We start from the raw sequence: 20,816 nt of genomic DNA on the forward strand, positions 1-20,816 counted from the left end.
AAGAGGGAAAGAAATAAAAACAATTATATGAATCTTTAAATTAATGCACTTCTTGTAATTAAGAAAAACATATGCACATCAGAACAAATAAAATATTGATGGCTAAAGTGCGAGACCACATATTTTCCGTTTGGAATTTATCCCGTCCTTTATTTTTCCTTTGAATTTTTAGTTAACGTAATTTCCTGAAAACTTCCTTGAATTTGTTGATCAATATTTTTGAGGGAAACATGGGTACATTATGTAAGTGGGACACTCGATGTTCGGAGGGTAACCTAAGATTTTGGTTGATCAACCCATTGGCGGGTCCAGCAAATTGGCAACATGGTTTTTCTCCATTTAAACCCATGGAAATGTATCGATGCTTGGAGGGCCCAGTGCTCCTACAAGAATCGATTATTTAACATTGTTTTAAATTGAGGGAATCCGGTGTTGCCAAATTGCTGGATCCGCCTCTGGATCAACCAGATCGTTCCGCTGCTTCTGACCGAAAGGCAATCAACCAAATGTAACCGAAGAAATGGAAATTTTGGACCGGTACCCAGCCCCAGAGACAAGAGACCTTCCACCAGTATCTTGGCCATGGTGGAAGATTTTACTTTCGGGACTTCAGCATTCTGTTACCTACATGGTTTATGTTTAACAACGTGTTGGCAGTTTTGTTTTGCAAACAAGCCGAAAACTGCCGAAGTTCGGGAAACTTGTTTGGCTCATGACGTCACCCGAAGCTCATCATCCACCATGCAGGTAGGTCAACAGCCGAAATTAGGGTGATGACTATTGCTCCCTATAATATTGTACATAAGGAATTGTTGAATCCCCGAAATTAAAAGCTTCCACCTGTCGCCAAGAGGCCAGCGGGGTCTCTTGCCTTTGCCCGGCTCCCACAAAGCTTTTTTGGCTACACTTATTACGAAGATACAATTGGACGTATTTCTATCAAATGGACCATAGGGTGAGGAAGGTAGAGGGGGGCTTGGATTGGCGGCGGAATCGGGCGTCCGACTTATTCCGTCCTATACTCGCAATGCTTTTCCATGGCGCTTAGGTTCGTTTGACAGAACGCGCTATCCGGCATTCTAAATTCCTCAAAAGGAACTCAAATTGGCGCTTAGTTCCGTTTGATAGAAATACGTCCAATTTATTGTTTGTCTCAAGTTGTTGAATCTTGTTCGCACGCTCATGTAGCATTTTCATCCGTTTTCTGCACGTCCAGCGTCATGAAGTAAGAGCCATGGCACGAGTACAGCTCCATCTTCTCAGGGACTTTCTTCCGCCTCACAAAATGACAAACTTTGATCAAAATTTTCTTCGCCAAACTCTCCTTGATCTCGTCCTTACTTTTATAATTAACAGAGAAAACCAATGCGTCGAGAGTTTCACTCTCGCCCAGTTTAAACGTGAGAGTGTCACCGTCCAACTCCGTCGAGATGGACTTGTAGTCTCTACTTAAACCGGCAAGCAACTTCATGAAGAATTCCTCGAATCCCTGCAGCTTATCGAACCTGAAAAATGCGAGAGAACATCCTTCTTATAAACAATGGAGATGTTGCATGTGTGAGGAATTTGCGATGTGACTGTTGTTTCTTATGTAAAAGTTTGCGAGAAACACGATGGTGCCACTGGTTTTCTCTAAAATCAACTCCCAAGCTCAAAAAAAGCTCTCAAGTTGAGGCCAAAATGGAGGGGATATCCCACGCTATCCTGAGAGTCCACCTGTACATCAAAACAAACTCTCCATGCAAAGATAGGGAGCAAATACATTAGCAGGGATGCCGTGTTTTCAGTTTTGGAGTCCCCAAATAAAGTGGCAGCCCTGTCAACGTATTTGCTCCCTATCTTTGCATGGAGAGATTGTCTTGATGTAGAGGTGGACTCTCAGGGTAGGGTGGGATATCCCCTCCATTTTGGCCTCTACTTGAGAGCTTTTTTTTGAGCTTGGGAGTTGATTTCAGAGAAAACCAGTGGCACCATCGTGTTTCTCGCGAACTTTTACAAAAGAAACAACAGTCAAATCGCAAATTCCTTACACATGCAACATCTCCATTCAGACGCATGTCGAAGAAATTGCTCTGTTATTACAAACTTTTGCTCGCGAGCCAAGATGCGCTGCTTCTTAGCGATGGCTAAGACCCAAGTAGTCCACTGCCGTGCTAAGGAAAAACGCCGTATGAGCCATCAGGCGTTGCCACATTTTCTTAGATAAAACACGAATTTCCTGGTAAACTCATGAATGTTTTTCTTCCAATTTTTCAGAGAATATTGTTTGTATTTTGATCTAAATTTCTTGAAAATTCCAAAGCAAAAATTCCCTTACTTTTCTGCAAATATTAAAATTTTATCGAAGGTTTGGCAACTCTCATATGTTCATACGGCGTTCTTCCTTAGCACAGCAGTACAGCTTAAAATGAATTGTAATTGGACCGAATTCATCAGAAAGGACCAATCCACGTTAAGTTTAAACTGAGAAAAAGAGGTTTGAAATTTTATTCCTGCATAAGGCTCAATGTAAAGAATAAACTTTAACGCCTCTTTTCACATAGTAATCTCTGTTTTTCGACTTTCAGTTTTTGGCAGGAGAAAATGTACGGCTGGTGAAACTCAAAAACATTCTTAACTCAGTTTTTTCGAAAATTTGGGTTGGCTATTTTCTGATAAACTCGGTCCAATTTCATGGTAAAAATATTGGTACTGCACCGAAAAATATGGATTGCTGATTTAACAATTCAATTGTTAAAAAAAGGTGACTGCAGCGCTGCAAATGTACATTTTACAATAAGGGAAAAGCTAGTTGGTTTTTTTTTTGTTGTAAAATCTACACTTTTTTTAACTACAAGATTGTTATATCAGCAATTTAATTTTTCCCGTGTGCATCGGAGTGTTGCGTATATTGCCTATCTACTATGAGTGAAGGCACACGGCTCATTAAAATTAATCGCAATAAAATTGAAATAAGTTGCAATTTTTATTGCACTGCACATTTTTTATCTTCTGACACATGAAACTCACTTTGTTCATTGTTTAAAATCGGCATTTATTGACCAAATGATGTGAAAATAAATTGCAATTTAATGGGGAAAAAAGTCAGTTACATTGCAATAAATCGCAATTGGGCTTGGTTGGGCTGAAAGTGGCCTAAAAAAAATCCAATTCTGATTGGTTTTCGACTCATGGAGTCACAAAAAAGTGCACCAAGATGGCGGTTGCTCGAATGTAAACAAAAATAATGGGAAAATAATCTAATTGTGATTTATTATCAAGAGTAAATTGTGATTTTCATCGCACCAAAATGAGAATAGATTATGAAATTATTCACAAATCATTCTCATTTTATTTTATTGCAATTTCTGTGTTTAGGTTTTGATCAGTTTTGTTGATGGTGTTGTTTTTGGATGACAGACATCGCAGGATTCTTCATCCTTATCCCTCAATATTGTGCGCTCGGATGCACACTTTTGTGACACCATGGCCCAAGGGCCATGGTAGCTGATATTCAAGATGCCTTAACTCAGGGTATAAAGGGACTCTATCGAATATGGTCTGTTGAAAAATGTCAATTCATCTTCGACACTAAATTATGTTCTTCACAATTGCCTAACCTGAAAAACCTTCCCGAGACGTTGTTCCGAAGATGTCTTCACTCTGGGTATAAAGGGACTTTATCAAATATGGTCTATGAAAAAATATCGATTCATCCTCGACACTAAATTATTTTTTTCACAATTGTCTAACGTGAAAAACCTTCCCGAGACGTTGTTCCGAAGATGTCTTAACTCTGGGTATAAAAGGACTTCATTAAATATGGTCTATGGAAAAATATCGATTCATCTTCGACACTAAATTATGTTCTTCACAATTGTCTAACGTGAAAAACCTTCCCGAGACGTTGTTCCGAAGATGTCTTAACTTTGGGTATAAAGGGACTCTATCGAATATGGTCCGTTGAAAAATATCGATTCATCTTCGACACTAAATTATGTTCTTCACATTTGTCTTACCTGAAAAACCTCCCCGAGACGTTCATATACGACTGCAAGCATTCCTGGATCCGAGCGTAACTCCTGTTCTTCACACTCTCGACGAACACTTCGTATTTTGGTAGAGGCCTCCTCTGGAAGTACCCCGCCACGGCCGACCGCAGAGCCGTTTTCACCTCCTCGTTGGGCACCTTCAACCCGTAACTAATCTTCCCTTCCTTGACGGAGCTCTCCGCGTGGTCGAGAACGAGGAACCCGTGGTGGACCACCAGCGTCCAAAAGGAGTCGAGGCTGTACCTGGCGCCAGCCATGCTCAACTCGAAATCGAAGACGAAGTGCAGAGGAATACCCTCCAGGAGAAGTTGGGTTTGGATCATCGGTATGACCCCGCGTGTCTCGAAGACGTCACTCAAAGCTTTGGCGGTCACCCCGGTCGCAATCCAGTAATCGTTGACCAAGCCCTTCTTCTCCAGGGTATGGATGACGGAATACGGGTTGTACAGAATTTCCTCACCGCCGAAGTAACCTTCAAAGAAAACACAAGGTCATTGAGGTGTCGTCAGATAAGTTCAGAGACAAGAGACCCTCCACTGGCCTCCTAGCGACAGGCGGAAGCTTTTACTTTCGGGGTTTCAACAATTCCTTATGGACAATGGACCACTAGACAAGGTACGAATTTAACCAATCTGATACATGTTTCTTAACGAGAATTTTACGTAGAACACGATTCTTACAACGAAAATTACTGAAACCAACTCCTAACGAAGATATTAACGTTTTTATTTCACATTGGTTACGAGGAATTTGAACCGCCCGCTGACAAGAAACTCAAAGCTCTACGTGAGTCAAATCGCCCACTACAACGGTTTCAGCAAGCTTCTCAAACGAGCAATGTTCATTTCCCACCATGTGTTGTTCAAACTATAAGTCATTTGCTATAGCTGAGCCAAAGCGTTGAGATCGAGGTTGCCAGATTTTTATATCGCAGAGACTGTCATGATAACGTTTAGCGCTCGGTGTGAATCACGCAGAGCATTGAGTTTTCATGAGCGGATGGTTTGAATTCACGCATTAAGAATCATTAAATATCTTCGGAAGGAGTTGATTTCGGTAATTTTCGTTGAGTGCACCGTGTTCTACGCGAAATTTTGGTTAAGAAACATGTATCAGAATGCTGAAATTCGTACCTTGTCTAGTGGTCCATTACTAGGGAGCAACAGTCATCACCCTAGTTTCGGCTGTTGACTTACCTACATGGTCGATGATGAGCTTCGGATGACGTCATGAGCCAAACAAGGTTCCGAAACGTCGGCCATTTTCGGCTTGTTTGCAAAACGAAACTGCCAACACGTTGTTGAACATCAACCATGAAGGTAAGTCAACAGTGGAGTGCTGAAGTCCCGAGAGTAAAAGCTTCCACAATGGCCAAGATACTAGTGGAGGGTCTCTTGTCTCTGGATAAGTTGCCCAGGCTTGGACTGGCCATAAGGCCAATCTATCATTGGCAGATACGCCCCCCTTTTTTTTGAGTTTACGAATGTAAGTTTATTAAAGTAAAATACATAAAAACAATTAGGCGAGACATATCGCCTTCCTTGCAGTCTAAGAAGGTGCTATAATGTAGTATATATCCCTCTGAAACAACTGGTGGTTAATATAAAATTAACCTGATGACTAAGAAGTCAACTTGCTTTCGCAAAAAAATGAAAATGAAATTCTTACAATTAAATGGGGGGGGGGGGCAGATACACCCCCTTGGTCTGCCCAATAGATTAACATTTTCCAAGAAGTATACTTCTTTCAACATTTAAAAAGAATTCTACAGTGCCCCAGCGTGTTGCTGAAAATCTATTCACCTTTTGCGAAATTTTTGGGGTAAATTTTTCACTTTTTCTTGCGAAACAAGGGTTGCATGTGAATTCGTAGTGGTTTTTCACGGGTAACACGGGCCCCCGCCGGGGCCCGGGCCCCGGTACCAGGGACCCAGTACTCCCGCCTTGTGCCGGGCCTGCCTTCATGCAAGCTGGGCTTGTCGATTTCCTTTGACATTTTTGCAGTGGTGAATGCATAGCTGAAGTGCGCTCCAGCTAGAATTGTATTTAGCAAATGGGAGGTTTTTATAGAAGGATTATAATTAAACAAGTGGTTAGAAATGGAAACAAAATAATATGAACTATGCAAAACGATAATCCGGGTATCGGAACTTGGCTGTTTTGAAAACGCCTTCAAATGCGGCGTGATACCTCACGCATTCCGGAGAGTTCAAATAGTTGTATCATTGCGCCGTAAGAATGTGACGGAAGATTTAAATGGAAATACCTTCATGCAAGCTGCGCTTGTCGATTTCCTTTGACATTTTTGCAGTGGTGAATGCATAGCTGAAGTGCGCTCCAGCTAGAATTGTATTTAGCAAATGGGTGGTTTTTATACGAGAATTAAAAATAAACAAGTGGTACGGAATAAAAGAAAAGAATATGAACTATGCAAAACGATAATCCGGGTATCGGAACTTGGCTGTTTTGAAAACGCCTTCAAATGCGGCGTGATACCTCACGCATTCCGGAGAGTTCAAATAGTTGTATCATTGCGCCTTAGAAATGCGACGGAAGATTTAAATGGAAATAGCCTTCATGCTCTGCCATATGCTGTCATTGAGATGTCGCTCAGTCCATCGAAATTTTCTCAGAATAGTATTCATTATGTAGGCGTAAATTTATAAAAAGTTTGACGGTGTTCAGTAGTATCTTTCTTTGTTGAAAAATTAAACATAAGAGGAAAGCAGGTAACGCAAAATACAGTTAGGCTGATTCTAGTTAAACCGAAGGCGATTAGGCAACGTTGGGTTGCCGTTACAGTTACGCGGATTCAGATCTATTCCTTTTGACTTTTATATGAATTTAGTTCGAGTGTGACGTATGATAATTTCCAAATTCGTTACTCAAAATGAGTTGTCAAGATCGGACTATTTTTATTTCGTCGAGTACATGCGTGTCGCGTTCGCCTCCAGAGCCGTCACGCGCTTTCTCTTAAAAGTCTCTATTTCAAATATTTATCATTTGTTCATTACCGATGACTGGATTTGAGCTTTTCTGTTTCATTCCCAGTTCTTATAGCTTTATCATCCAACCATCACCTATGCATTTAATGACCAGACTTGAAACTGATAGCTCGATCCACTCGATTGTGATGGCGCTGGTGACGTCAGCAAGTCTATATAAGCGTAGGCTGCATGTTTTTAGGCGTCCTTTTCCACCTACGACCCTCGGAGCTTCGCGAAGTCTTTTTTGCTTATCGGCTCCCTGTTTGTGTGACTTCATTTTGTAGAATCTTATGTTTCAACTTTTCAAGATCTCCAACAAATCAATTTCTTTCGGCCCCTCAAAAGTTCTCGTTATTTTTGGCTCCCCACAAAATTCTACCTTGTTAGTGCCATCTGATGACGTCCATCTATAGACGCGACAATGTGAAATACAAATGAATGTAATAGCAAACATACTATAATATTCAGTGCTTCATTATACAAAAAAAGGTACCTGATTGAAAAAATCGAATTACCGGTGATTTAGAGTACCTATACTACATTAACTATTTTTCGTTATACAAAAAAAGGGTACCTGATTGAAAAAATCGAATTATCGGTGATTTAGAGTACCTACTACAATTACTATTTCAAGGGGGTAAGGGATTTGATTTTGAAATATGGAATTCCGAATATTACCTGGACCGGTCCTCAAGAAATGAAGTTAGAAACCCGAGAAACCCGACAGAACCAACTTCTAAGCTCTTCGTATTGTATGCACGAACAAATAAGCTTTTAGATTTTAAATCATGTCCAGCCTCATGACATGCTCCACTAAACTGCCGTGCCAGGGAAAAACGCTGTATTAGCCTCTAGACGTTGCCAAATTTCCTTCGACAAATCACGAATTTAAGGAAAAATTGGTCGACACTTAACTTTCAATTTTTCAGAGAATATTATTCGCAATTTGATTTAAAACGTCTGAAAATTTCGATGAAAAATATTCATGAATTTCCTCAAAATTGAATATTTTCTGAGAGGAAATTTTGCAACATTCGAATTCTCTCATGCGGCGCACAGTGAATCGAACCAATCAAGAAGGTTGACCATGAAATTTTTGACTAAAACTGCAAATTTTGATGTTTATTTCGTCACTTTTGAAATTTCAAGGAGTGCTTTTAGAGGACAATTTTACGAGGAAACCAGTGAAGTCTTTTTCAAAACCTCAATGCTTTGTATAAACGGAGTCATGAGCTGAAAGTTACTACATTTTGTCCGACATCTCGAAATGACTCAATCCACTGTGCCGTGTTTTCCTTAGCACGGCAGTGTATGCAGCCCCTACACACTGAAAAAAAAAAAAAAAAAACTCCCGCCGTGGAAGCCGTACTTACGAGTCATATGTATAGAAATACCGTCCACGTTCCGGGCTCAGAGGCCGAAAGTTCCGTGCGTAATACCCGGAGAACTCAAAGCTACGGCTCCAGCACCCGGAAGTTTCGGCCTCTGAGCCCGGAACGGACGGTATGTCTTTAAGAACCGCGTTCATCAGAAAGGAACCAAGCCACATCAGCTATCGCCAAATTTAATTGGGCGATTTAATTTCTTACTCGAAGACGTTTTTGCAGATTTTTGTGCAAGTCTCAGTGAATTTTATGCATAGTTCGAAGCAAATTCCTGAAAATTTTCAAACAAATCCGCACAAACGTTCCCTTGAAAAAATTAAATTTCCCAGTTAAATTTGGCAACAACTGATGCGGCTTGGTTCCTTTCTGTTTAACGCGATCCATATAGCCAGAGACAAGAGACCCTCCACTAGTATCTTGGCCATGGTGGGAGCTTTTACTTTCGGGACTTCAGCATTCTACTGTTGACTTACCTACATGGTTGATGTTCAACAACGTGCTGGCAGTTCCGTTTTGCAAACAAGCCAAAAATGGCCGACGTTTGGAAAAGTTGTTTGGCTCATGACGTCATCCGCAGCTCATCATCGACCATAAAGGTAAGTCAACAGCCGAAACTGGGTGATGACTGTTGCTCCCTAATAATTGTCCATAAGGAATTGTTGAGACCCCGAAAGTAATTTTTTTTTTTTTTTTTTTTTTTTTTTTTTTTTTTTTTTTTTTTTTTTTTTTTTTTAGTGGACTTTACTTACCTCGATATCTTTCGCTCATCTCAGAGAAAAGCTTCGGCGAGTACTTATAACGGCTGATCAGATCCTCAACTTCATTCTCCAGGAACCCGAAGTACCCGAAATAGGAGTCGTAGCTGGAGAAGGGGTACGTCACATACTTCTGCTGTAGGCCCTCCATGAGGATGTCCTTTGCGATTGGCAGCATACCCATGATGACCGCTTTCTGCATGACCTCCTCGGCCCTAAAGGCCGTGTTCAACGCGGTCTTCAAGAAGTAGGCCATCTGGTCGTAGTACCCGTACTGGAACGCCTGCACGAGGGGCTGTCGTAGCCGTCTATCAGGAGCATGACCTTGGACTTGCAACGGTCCTTCAGGTTCTCCATCAAATCCACGATCGCGAACGCCGTTTCAGACTCTGTGCCGTTACCTGCCAAGTTGAATATTAACAAAATTATGATTAAAAAAGACACTTGTGTACTACGTGTGAGAGTCACCAATGCATGTTCAAAATGTCATTATAAATTGATGAAAATATATATTTTTTATATGTATGTATCATTTTCATTTTCAAAACTGCCTAACCGCCTAACCGCCTTCCGCCTAACCGCCTTCCGCCTTCCGCTTTCCGCCCGAGAGATGGGCACAGAGCTGGCTTTCTTCTCCTGAGGATGATTGAAGATATTATGCTGTTTTTATTGATTTGACGCGTTCTTTATTGAGTTCTTAATTCAGTTCTTTATTGACGGGAGTTGAGGAAGATATTGTGCACGATATCAAAACCAGGCAGCTGGTTTGGTATGGCCACGTGCGGAGAATGGCAGATGGTAGGTTGCCCAGAAAGGTATTTGATTGGGCACCTCTCGGAAGAAGGCGGCGTGGACGTCCAGTAAAAGGTTGGCGGGAGGGAGTGGAGGGGGATATCAGGCGGTGTAATCTGCCCGATGGTTTGTGGGAGGATCGATTCCGATGGCGATTTGGAGTCGCAGAGCGCTCTAAAGCGCTAAATATATACGAGTTCTTTATTTTTAGTAATTTTTAGATGTGTAATATTTATATATTTTATTGTGCTCGATACTGGATGACCTGACAAACAGGGCTATGCCCTAGTCGTTCGTAGCAGGATAGGAGGAAGAAGATTTTCAAAACGATTACAAGTACATGACATGGTAGAATAAATATAGCACTTACCAATAACTACATCAGAGTACCTATCAAACCAATATGCTAAAGATGATGATAATTAATAGATAGCTTTTCAAGTCTAAGATTTTGTGTTTGTTTTCATGGCTGTACAATTCGTACACTAACCTATTTTGGGAAAAATAAAACAAAACTCAACTACATAGCAAAAGGGGGGGGGGGGAGAAGAAGTCTAACCCCTGGAATCCTGGATATTTTTGAAGGTTTTTTTTTTTTTTTTTTTTTTTTTTTTAAACGCTGCGTTTAAGTCTTTTAGCTTTCACATTAACCGATTAATCGATGGGCGTCTGCCGAGGCATTTTTTATGATTTTGAAAGGGAACAATAAATGGTTTGCTCTGCGTTCATTCAGACTAATAAAACCCAGTCCTTTTTCTGTGGACGGCCACACATCGATGGAGGGAAACTATACCATAAATACTTTTTTCGATTGCAATATTACAAACTCTCCTCACCTCTCTTGTTTTCCTTGGGAGGGATGGGGGAGAATCAATATAATTTCCTTGAATTTTCATCAACTCATTCTCACACACGGGAAATGAAAATAATGGAAAGTCATCACTTCATTACGTCGAACGTTTTTCCCGCTAAAATTGTGAAGCATGACAAGAAGTCTGCAAGGCCTTAAATCAAGATACCTTAGGTATGGACAGTATCTATTAATCAAATACTAGGGGTTCTGCCCCCTGGCCGCTACGCAGCCCAACCCCGGGAGCGCTGCGCGCCCCCAAAGGTAGCTTCGAGGCCAGCGAAATCGTCGAAATCGCCCGTTGGCGGTTTATGAACAGATAATTTTAATCGAATAACAAAACGATTTTTCAAAGGAAAATTTCCCGCCAAACAATATTCTTAATGACTTTCTCCTTACTCTGAATTTTTATTCCTTTTTTGGAAGTCGACCTGGAGAGGGCCACGTATGGCTGTCCATGACTAAACAAAAAAGCCTCTGAAAGTAAAGACCCTCTCTATTAAAATGTCTGACTTTTGAACTCCCCTTTCTCACTCCTGCGCGGAGAAAAAAATACGGTTATTCTATGGTTACCACGGTAATAATGTCACAAGGGATTCCAAGTAGTAGAGCCGCGGGTTTTGATGATAATGATTAACGCGGTTATGCTACCATGTCTACCTTGATATTACTGTGAGCACAATCACGCCCGCCACATCCCATCTCGGGCCCTGGTACCAGTTTTAAGGCCCGGGCCCCCACCACAGAGGGGGTCCGGGGGCCTCTCCAGGGAATTTTTTAAAATTTTAAATCTACTTGGACGCATTATGAAGCTCCCATGGCGGAGATTTTCCATCAGTTTCTGCAGAATAATTACGCCTTTTTTTTACTTTCAGCACAAAATACTTTCGGATTGTTGTATTTAAAACAACTGGAAATTCTTTTCGGGGGGGGGGGGGAGGGGCAGATGATACTATTTTCAATTCTAGGAGAGTCCAAGCCCCCCTGGACTCCCCTTTCCGTCCGTGGCAAGGAAGTTGAGCCATTGAATTCGAGGATTCCCAGACTAGAGACTCTTAGCATCCGACGACGGAAGAAAATGAAACGCAGTTACTAAAAATATCAATCTATACTAAAAATCTAGAAAACAGATAGAAATCTTTAAAGAAGCAAGAAAAATTCCACAGTGCCCTAGAGTGTTTTTGAAAATTTATTCACCTTTTGCGAAATTTTTAGGGTAAATTTTTCACTTTTCTTTACGAGACAAGGGTTACATGTGAATTCGTAGTGGTTTTTCACCAGTGGCACGGGCCCCTCCTGAGCCCGGGCCCCGGAGCCAGGGACCCAGTATCCCCCCCCCCCCCTTGTGGCGGGCCTGAGCACAATAATTCTACTACGAGCATGGTTATTCTACTATGCTCATCAATAATCTTACCAAAATCCACGATTCTACTACCGTGGAATCCAATGCCGTGGCGTGAATTGCGATACATCGATTGTTATGCCATTTAAACCTATGGTAAAGAATCGATTATTAAGGTGTTCGCTGCGGACAGCCTGTTTATCGATCCTTTTCCATAGGTTTAAATGGCATAACAGTCAATATATCGCAATTTACGCCACGCCACTGGTGGAATCCCGTGTGACATTACAACCGCGCAACCGTTGAATAACCGTGTTTTTTTTTCTCGGTGTGTCCATCGACCGTCTCACTCCCATTCCTCAACCCGTCCATCGAGCGTCCTAAAAATAATTTTATTAGAATAAAGAGGATTACCGGCAAGAATTGTGTTGAACTGCTGCGTCTCCGTCGGGTCGAGGACCTTCAGAAGAAACGTAAAATCTTTGTAGAGTCTGCTCATGGTGGATCTGACGCGGTTCAAAGCCTGCACGAAAGTCGTCGAGTCCCGATCCGTGAGATCCACATGCACCACCGGCCATCTGTTCAGGCATGGAAGCAAGTGACACTGTCAACGCTTGCGAAATTACGAAAACTGAAATTTCATCGAGCCTGAATAACAATTTTTACTCATTATTTTGTACATTCGTAAGAATTGTTATTTAACTTTACACTATCATTTAAATGAGATATCGACGGTGAAACTACCAAACCACGTATCTCGTTTGCGGTGTTTAAAAATCTACGCTCACATTCTATTTTTTTGAAGTAGACCAAATCAATATCATTCCTTGAAATTTTTACAGAATTTTCTCCGCACGAAGAGGAAAAATCACAGAAATTTTCAAGACTGGACGTTAAGTAGTTTTTCATTTAAAAAATAAAGTATGACAGGAAGTCTGTGACGTCGCAAACCGAGATACGTGGTTTGGCAGTTTCACAGTCGATATGCATAGGACACGCAACTCGCAACTGCCGGTACTGGGGCTGGACTAATCCGGGTGATAAAAATTCCGGATATCTACACAGACAGAGAAACCAACACTTATTACAAATTAATAATATTGAACGAAGAACATCACATATTTGAAAGGATGATTTTTTCTTTAAAGAACATGCTCCTTCGTCTGAATTATAAATGGACTAAAACAAAATCAGAGAGTTAGTATACATGGAAAATTCTGACTAAAATCGGTCAGGCCAGTTGTAGACTGACAAGAACACTTAAGTTCAAGATGTCAGAGCATCGCAAGTCATACACGCCCTTCTATAAAAAAACGTGGGTTTATAAAAAACTTCAAAAAGAAAAAGAAGATGGTACAAAAATCACGATGAGCGCATTGGCAAAATTTGAGATTTACTCCTTACCTACCTCATAAATCTAGGTAAGTAGCGAATCTTTGAGCCTGATTCTTCACGAAATAAATCATGGCACGGACCAAAATTGATACACGTGAGCCATTTCGGTATTATAAAATTGCCATGAAACTCGAAATGGCTTTTGTTATGTGTCTGCATCTATAATTAAGTAAATGCCGTAGCATAATACTTCCTGAACCGAGGAACTTAAATATGCACACATTTTGTAGACAGATTTCAAGTTAAGAAGTGATTTTCAAAGTTCAGATAACATGAATGAAACTCAGTTTTTTGATTCTGAGGATAAATTTTCGAGTTTCCTACTGTTTCCACGTAAGAGAAGTTGAGACACATTTGAAGGAAGTCGTAGAAACCCGTACTCGCTTCTGATTGGTGCCAGATGACATCATTCGGTTCCACGCGAACCGGGGCGTTTTAAATCTGCGGAAAATTTGAGCTCCTCTCGTGTCTCTCGGTTTCTGAGTTTCTTTTTCGATTTTTTAATGTGCGTACAGGAGTCGTGTAATTCAGGACCTGGAAAATGTCTAAAGTGGTCCCAGCTCTCCCAATCGTATTACGACGCTGTGTACTCCATGGATTTTAATGATCCTAGGGATTTTATCGCTAAAAAATCATAAAATTAATCGCAACTTAATTTAAAAATATCGCGATTGTTCCGTAGAGAATTGCTGCTTAAGTTTTGCAGTTACGGCTCTCTTGCCTATCTCGGTAGTATTGTCGGCCTCCCAAGGTGTAGTGGTCAGTGGCCTGGCGTGAATAATCGATTATCGATATCTCGCCATTTGAAGCTATGGTAAAGAATCGACTACTAAGGTGTTCGCTGCGAACACCCTGATAATCGATCTTTTTTCATAGGTTTAAATGGCACAACAATCGATATATCGCAATTCACGCCACGCCACTGGTAGTGGTTGTAGCGCTAGCTCTAAGATCGGGAGGTCCCGGGTTCGATTCCCGGCCATGCGACCCGAGTTTGATGGTCTCAAACAATAGTTGCCTGGGACTGGCTGTACACTCAAAGAACAAGTATGGGAAGAGTGACTTACCGGCCGAGTTATGGATGAGTCATGAAATATAGTTCGTGGAGCCATGATTATAGGTTCACGACAAATAGGGTATGGCTCAGAAAGCCATACAGTAGACGATAAGTCACTTTGGTTAGAAATTATGGATCTCTGAGCCATTTTTTATGGGTCTCAGAGTCATACATTTTTTTGAGTGTAGGGATGCAGGGGGGACAGGACTAACGCGCAAGGATTAGCCCTCGTGGGCTATTTGGATTGCATTTTGCAAAAAGGAACCACTAGCATTGCAATATTGCTAAGATTGTGCGACTTCTTTTGTCTTGGAGGAAAAACCCGATTATCCATTCATAGTTTCTATTTTACTCGCTAAAAACTGTAAATTTGAGACAAAAATTACCATCTAAATTTCATAGTTGTTCACGATTTCCGCAATTGTATTGCAAAAGATGAGGTTACAAAATCTTAGCATCATTGCAATGCTAGTGGTTCCTTTTTGCAAAATGCAATCCATTTGAAGCAGTAAAAAAAAAAAAAGTATTGGTACCTGTTTTGGAGATTAACGCAGAAGATCTTGCTGCGGGCGATCTCACTCCCCGGCTGGAAAAGAGCGGTAGAGTTCTCCGTGAAGTCTAGGAAGTGCCTGAGCATGGAGAGGTTGACGGATTTCCCGAAGCGGCGAGGTCGGGTGATGAGGACGACAGGGACCCGCTCGTGGAGGACGAGTTTGATGAAGAAGCTCTTGTCGACCACGGGTTTTCCGGTTTTCCGCAGCTCCCCGTAGTCATCCTTGCTCAGGGGTGTTTCCGGAGCATGAGCTGATGAAGGGTGGGCGTCGATCATGGCGCCCAGGTTCCCATTTTTCACGCCGTCCATTTCCGGACTAACCTTAAATTAATGTTAGACACAATGGAGATGTTGCATGTGTGAGGAGTTTGCGATTTGACCGTTGTTTCGTATGTAAAAGTTCGCGAGAAACACGATGGTGCCACTGGTTTTCTCTGAAATCATCTCCCAAGCTCAAAAAAAGCTCTCAAAGTGAGGCCAAAATGGAGGGGATATCCCGCCCTACCCTGAGAGCCCACCTCTACATCAAAACGAACTCTCCGTGCAAAGATAGGGAGCAAATACATCAGCAGTGATGCCGTGTTTTCAGTTTTGGAGTCCCCAAATAAAGTGGCGACCCTGCTATAATGTACCTATTTGCTCCCTATCTATGTGTGGACAGTTTGTTTTGATGTAGAGGCGGGCTCTAAGGGTAGGGTGGGATATCCCCTCCATTTTGGCCTCAACTTGAGAGCTTTTTTTGAGCTTGGGAGATGATTTCAGAGAAAACCAGTGGGACCATCGTGTTTCTCGCGAACTTTTACGTAATAATCAATGGTCAAATCGCAAATCCCTCACACATGCAACATCTCCATTATTGGTTATTCCTAGTTGGGGAGATTATGTTCAGAGACGAGAGACCCTCCACTAGCCTCCCGCAGGGCCGGATTTAGGGGTTGGCCACATGGGCCGCGGCCCATGGCGGCAAATTTAAGAGGCGGCACATTCTGCAATTTTTTTAAATGTAGGTGTAAAAAAAGCCGGATTCAGAGAAAGAATTACAAACGAGAAAAGGTGACAAAATCTCTCATTTCCTGAGAGTATATTTCTAATTTTGTCGTCTTTCGGTGATACAAGAGACAGCACCACATTAGTCGAGTTATGAGAGAAACCGACCACGCAATTTGGCCTGGAAGGCCAAATTGGCGGAGGAGAAATGATGACGAGGACTTGAAATGAAAAGGAGAAACCCTCCTTCGGCGCGGCGGCGTGGCGCGGTCGGCATGTAACACATATTAGCGCCTACAAGACTGCATGAATACTTCTCGCATTGCGTCAAACAGTGCGGTCGCTGGGGTCTGCAGCGGGCGGCGTGAAACGCATAGCGCCTACAAGACCGCATGAATACTTCACGCATTGCGTTAAACACAGTGCGTTCAGCAGCGGTCGGCGTCAAACGCACAGCGCATGCAAGACTGTAGGAATACTATACGCATTGCATCAAACACAGTGTGGTCAGCGCGGCGCGGAGGCGGAAGTTAAAATTATTAAACCAGATTTAAGTTTGTCCTTTCATAATGTTTTCGTTCATTTCGTACAAATGGATGGCCTTGCCCACGCAGAGATAGGTTTACGGAACTTAACTTTCGCGAAAAGTTCCATGAACTTTTCCTAGTAGTGTTGACAGGGCTCTCGCAAAAAATGTGTCCAACACGAGTAAACGCGCCTTATGCGCCCACGAATGAGAAAAGGGGTGGCAAAATACAGGCAGCCCATGGGCGGCAAGTAAGTAAATCTGGATGGTGCGGGGATCACACTTTTGTGTATTGCCTCGGGTCATATCCATGCCGGCATTTTAATGCCGTCTTGGATTTTGTAGCATGTTAAGGTGATTCGATGGACGTCATAATTTGTGTTAGAACGGCATGCGATATATCGCATCAATTGGTTCCATTTTTTCAGCTCCTCGTCATTTTTTTCCAATTTTGAGATCGCAATTCTGTTGTCAGGAGACTAAAGCAATCACTTACCAATTTCAACAAAGAAATTCAACGTAATAAAGGCTCGGTTTTTTCAGAGAGAAAACATCGCATTCGATACCGCTATCGAAACTGCACTCGAATGCGATATTTTCTCTCTGAAAAAACCACGCCTTTATCACGTTGAATTTCTGTGTTAATATTGGTAAGTGAGTACTTTAGTCTCCTGAAAACAGAATTACGATCTCCAAATTTGAGAAAACTAACGAGCAGCTGAAAAAATGGAACCAATTGATGCGATATATCGCATGCCGTTCTGACACAAAATATAGCGTCCATCGAATCACCTTAAGTTGGGTTCACTGACGAGTGTGATCTGCTGATTAGGTCTAAAAAGACCCAAATCGGAATAGATCTCTCGCTCCAACTTGATATTCAAATGCAAACAGCCTGAGTTGAACACTCTCCCCTCCTCAGTTTTGTACCGGTACATATTAGAGTTAAAAAACATTTATTTTTGACTCTAATTATAATTATTGGGACTTCTTGGCTTTGATTTCCCCGTGAAATGGTATGGACCCAGCACCATTGCTCCACCTTGTTACATTCAGTATTCGGGCCACTTCTTAGTCCTTTTTTTCTCATTTACTCGTGTCTTTATATATTACGACAGTTTAATATATGTACATTGCAAAATTTCATAAATATCTTCATTTGCTTATATTTCTTACTTATTGTCAACATTCTTACACCGAAAAAAAATTGAAGTTAATTTAACATTCTGGATGTTAAAAAAGTGTGCGAGAACTTACAAAATGCTAAAATACCTGCCACAGCAGTTACTTCAGCAATGCCAAGATGTAAAATTAAGTGCTGTGGCGGGTAATTCAGCATTTATAAGTTCTCGCACACTTTTTTTACATTCAGAATGTTAATTTAACTTCCCTTTTTTTTTCGGTGTATCTTTAGTTACAAACGACCCGTCATCCTTACAACGATCTCAACGCCGTCAAAAATCGCACATGTGATTTGGTACTTTCGATTTCAATATGGCTATAGGTATCAGATGGGGAAAGAATTGTGAGCTTTTGAAATATGCTTACCATGAGAGGTTGTAAGTGCACGGTTTCATTGGAATCGGAATCGTCTAGCACCAAGAATCCATTCATCTAGAAACACGAGAAAAAACCAATGAACAGAATTAGATGCATTATTAAACTTACCAATATATGGCAAGGATTTACAGAATGCAGAGCCAGTCATCATCCGGACTTTTGAAGTTCTCGAATAATGAAAGCTCGTTTTATCTGCGGAAGTTATTGTACATAGGCAAAGTTTTGGGTTCAATGGAATCAGATCCATGTTTTAATGAAGCGTTATAACTAATATCAATCCTAGCGATGTAAAATGGAATCCTCAGGGATCGACAAATTTCGACAGAGAACAAGAGGAGAATTTACAACACTGAGACCTCTCTGACAGTGGCTTTTGTGTGAATATGTATATCCGCCTTCTAAAGGCATTCAAATTTTTGCGGAGTTCTATCTTTTTTACGTTGCAAAATATTTTGACCAAACTTTTTTTAATTTTTTAGAGCCTTCTCAGAGCAAATATTTGGGAAAAAATATTTGAAATTTAAAGTAACGGATTTTGAAGGATAAGGCTCGAAGAGGGGTGAGGTCAAATCTTGTCCATTAGATTACTTGAGTTGAGTTGAGTTGAATATTTTAAGCTAAAATTTACATGGGTTGTGGCTCCCCTCCCCCCAGGATTGGTTTGGTATTGAATTTGAACGAAATCGGCCCAGCATTTTTAGAATGGCGAGCTTTGAACTTCCATGACGGGCGGGGCAGAGGGCTGTCGCACAGTTGGCCAGTGGAAGGACGATTTTGGACAAACTGTTCGTCGCACAGTGGGTCAGGGGAAGGAAAGTTTTGGACAAACTGTTCGTCGCACAGTGGGTCAAGGGAAGGAAAGTTTTGGACAAACTTTTCGTCGCAAAGTGGGTCAAAGAAGGAAGTTCTTGGAAATACTGATCACGGCACAGTGGCTTAAGGTCATTCAATTTTGTGGCGAGGCGCTAGTGATCGATTATCGATATATCCCCATTTGAAGCTATGGTAAAGAATCGATGATTAAGGCGTTCGTTGCGAATACCCTGTTTATCGATCTTTTTCCATAGGTTTAAATGACAGATCAATCGATAGATCGCAAAGCTTACAAATCTATGACTCCCACTCCCGCGTCGGGAAATACACTTGCCTTCCGCGGAGAATGCGCGGGCCACTAAAAAAGAAGAAAAAACTAGATGCGCATGAATCCCTGAAATAACGCAAGGGGGGAGGTTTTGGGTGCGTACAGCGAACTCCCCCTCCCGCCACCCCTAATACGCGGGGCACCGGTTTAGTATCCTCTTGCTTTCGAGCAGGGGGACTTTCTATTTGAAAAAATATGGGTCCGTTCCCCTCTCCTCCAAGGGAGAAGCCTTGAGAATTTTTGGAGGGCAGCTCTCTTTGACCTAGAAACGTTCTCCAAGTTTCAAATTTGCGCCTCAATTGGGTGAAAAGTTAAAGGGGGTGGAAGGGACTCTTAAATTTCCCTGTGTAGTGTCCTTAAGCTAATCTTCACCCTCATCACCAAATCTCAAAAATCTCAAAATCCAGATCCCATAACCTCCTATAGGACGTAAACCTTAAATGTAAGGAGTCTTAGGAATTAAACTTTTCACAAAATGGAAAAAAGGACTTCAGCTGTTCTCGCACGAGTTGACGCAATTATAATGGAGGGTTTTCTTATTATGGGGTTTTATTTTCAGAAAATTGCAACTAGATTACATTTTGCAATAAGGAAGCACTATGTAATGTGTGATTAACTTTAGAGCAAACACTTGTGTCATCAGTTTCCCTATGCAATACATCCTTTCATGGATGAGATTGGCCAGAAATAGAGTGGGCCAAAGGGCAGAGGGGGGGGGGGGTACCTATAGAAATCTCCTCGCCTTCCTTCCCATAAAAATGTGACGGATTTCGGTAAGAAAGTGTATGACATATCTTTCAAATTGTAATTGGATCAATAACCTTTTCGGTGGGAACAGCTCCATAAAATTACTCCTACGACGACTCAATTTTTCAACATTTTCGGGAGGAGGTCCTTCGAGCCCCCTTGTGATACTTTGGGACCTCCCCAAACTCTCCTTTGGAACTGGGCGAGTTTCGAAGATCCTCCTTCGTGGAGTGCCTTTATTCAGTTTATTCGAAGGCTGGCTGCCCAAATCGACAATTAAAAAAGGCCAATGTTTAGCTTAATTTCCTACAAGTTACCAAATGTGTGTTTTCGATTGCGCTTACCTGAGGAATGATGTATAGATATAAAAGGAGCTGCAACATTTTAAACGAGACAATACTAAGGCTCTAGTTTTGTTAATCACGACTTTGTAAGTCGAAGTTCAGCAGGAAACTGATTGAGAGTCAGTTCAATGCATGAAAATCGTTACTCCCACAAAATGAGTGATAAGAACGCAGTACAGAGAATAAAAACCGAGATAAGAATAAATTATCTTTATAAAAGTGGGCGTATTTGAAATTAATAGAACTTACTTATCCTGAGAAAGTGATATCATCTCCATGTACAGAGTGATTCGTAGATTCAGATTTATTATTTTTGACGCGTTTAGGAAAAAAGCCGGTTGGACATTCGACGTTTCAAAATTATT

The 20,816-nt window shown here is 41.5% G+C and overlaps 1 protein-coding gene across 3 annotated transcripts; it reads right to left on the reverse strand.

Moving 5' to 3' along the window:
• Nucleotides 1-23: 23 nt before the first annotated feature.
• Nucleotides 24-20,610, reverse strand: LOC109033408 (uncharacterized). Of its 3 annotated transcripts, none has more exons than XM_072304896.1 (5): nt 20,452-20,610; nt 18,208-18,273; nt 15,127-15,462; nt 12,556-12,719; nt 9,187-9,558 (listed from the first exon to the last, which is right to left on the reverse strand). In XM_072304896.1, exons 2-5 carry the CDS (start codon nt 18,234-18,236, stop codon nt 9,398-9,400), a joined length of 690 nt encoding a protein of 229 aa, XP_072160997.1. In that variant the 5' UTR covers nt 18,237-18,273; nt 20,452-20,610; the 3' UTR covers nt 9,187-9,397. The 3 variants fall into 3 exon arrangements, with proteins under 3 accessions (XP_018901552.2, XP_072160997.1, XP_072160996.1); XM_072304895.1 differs by having other exon boundaries at nt 15,127-15,467; XM_019046007.2 differs by lacking the exons at nt 15,127-15,462; nt 18,208-18,273; nt 20,452-20,610 and adding exons at nt 24-1,505; nt 3,999-4,503 and having other exon boundaries at nt 9,152-9,558; nt 12,556-12,704.
• Nucleotides 20,611-20,816: the final 206 nt, after the last annotated feature.

Source organism: Bemisia tabaci, chromosome 10, assembly GCF_918797505.1.
Source record: "Bemisia tabaci chromosome 10, PGI_BMITA_v3".
Classification (NCBI taxonomy): domain Eukaryota; kingdom Metazoa; phylum Arthropoda; class Insecta; order Hemiptera; family Aleyrodidae; genus Bemisia; species Bemisia tabaci.

What these genes read in the sequence shown, in the direction of transcription:
- LOC109033408 (XM_019046007.2), bottom strand. Translation starts at nt 9,413, where the DNA reads ATGGCCTACTTCTTGAAGACCGCGTTGAACACGGCCTTTAGGGCCGAG. An exon ending in GATGAGCGAAAGATATCGAG is followed by an intron (nt 4,504 to 9,151) that starts GTAAGTAAAGTC and finishes TTTTCTTTGAAG; the next exon opens with GTTACTTCGGCGGTGAGGAA. An exon ending in GTCTCGGGGAGGTTTTTCAG is followed by an intron (nt 1,506 to 3,998) that starts GTAAGACAAATG and finishes CGCATTTTTCAG; the next exon opens with GTTCGATAAGCTGCAGGGAT.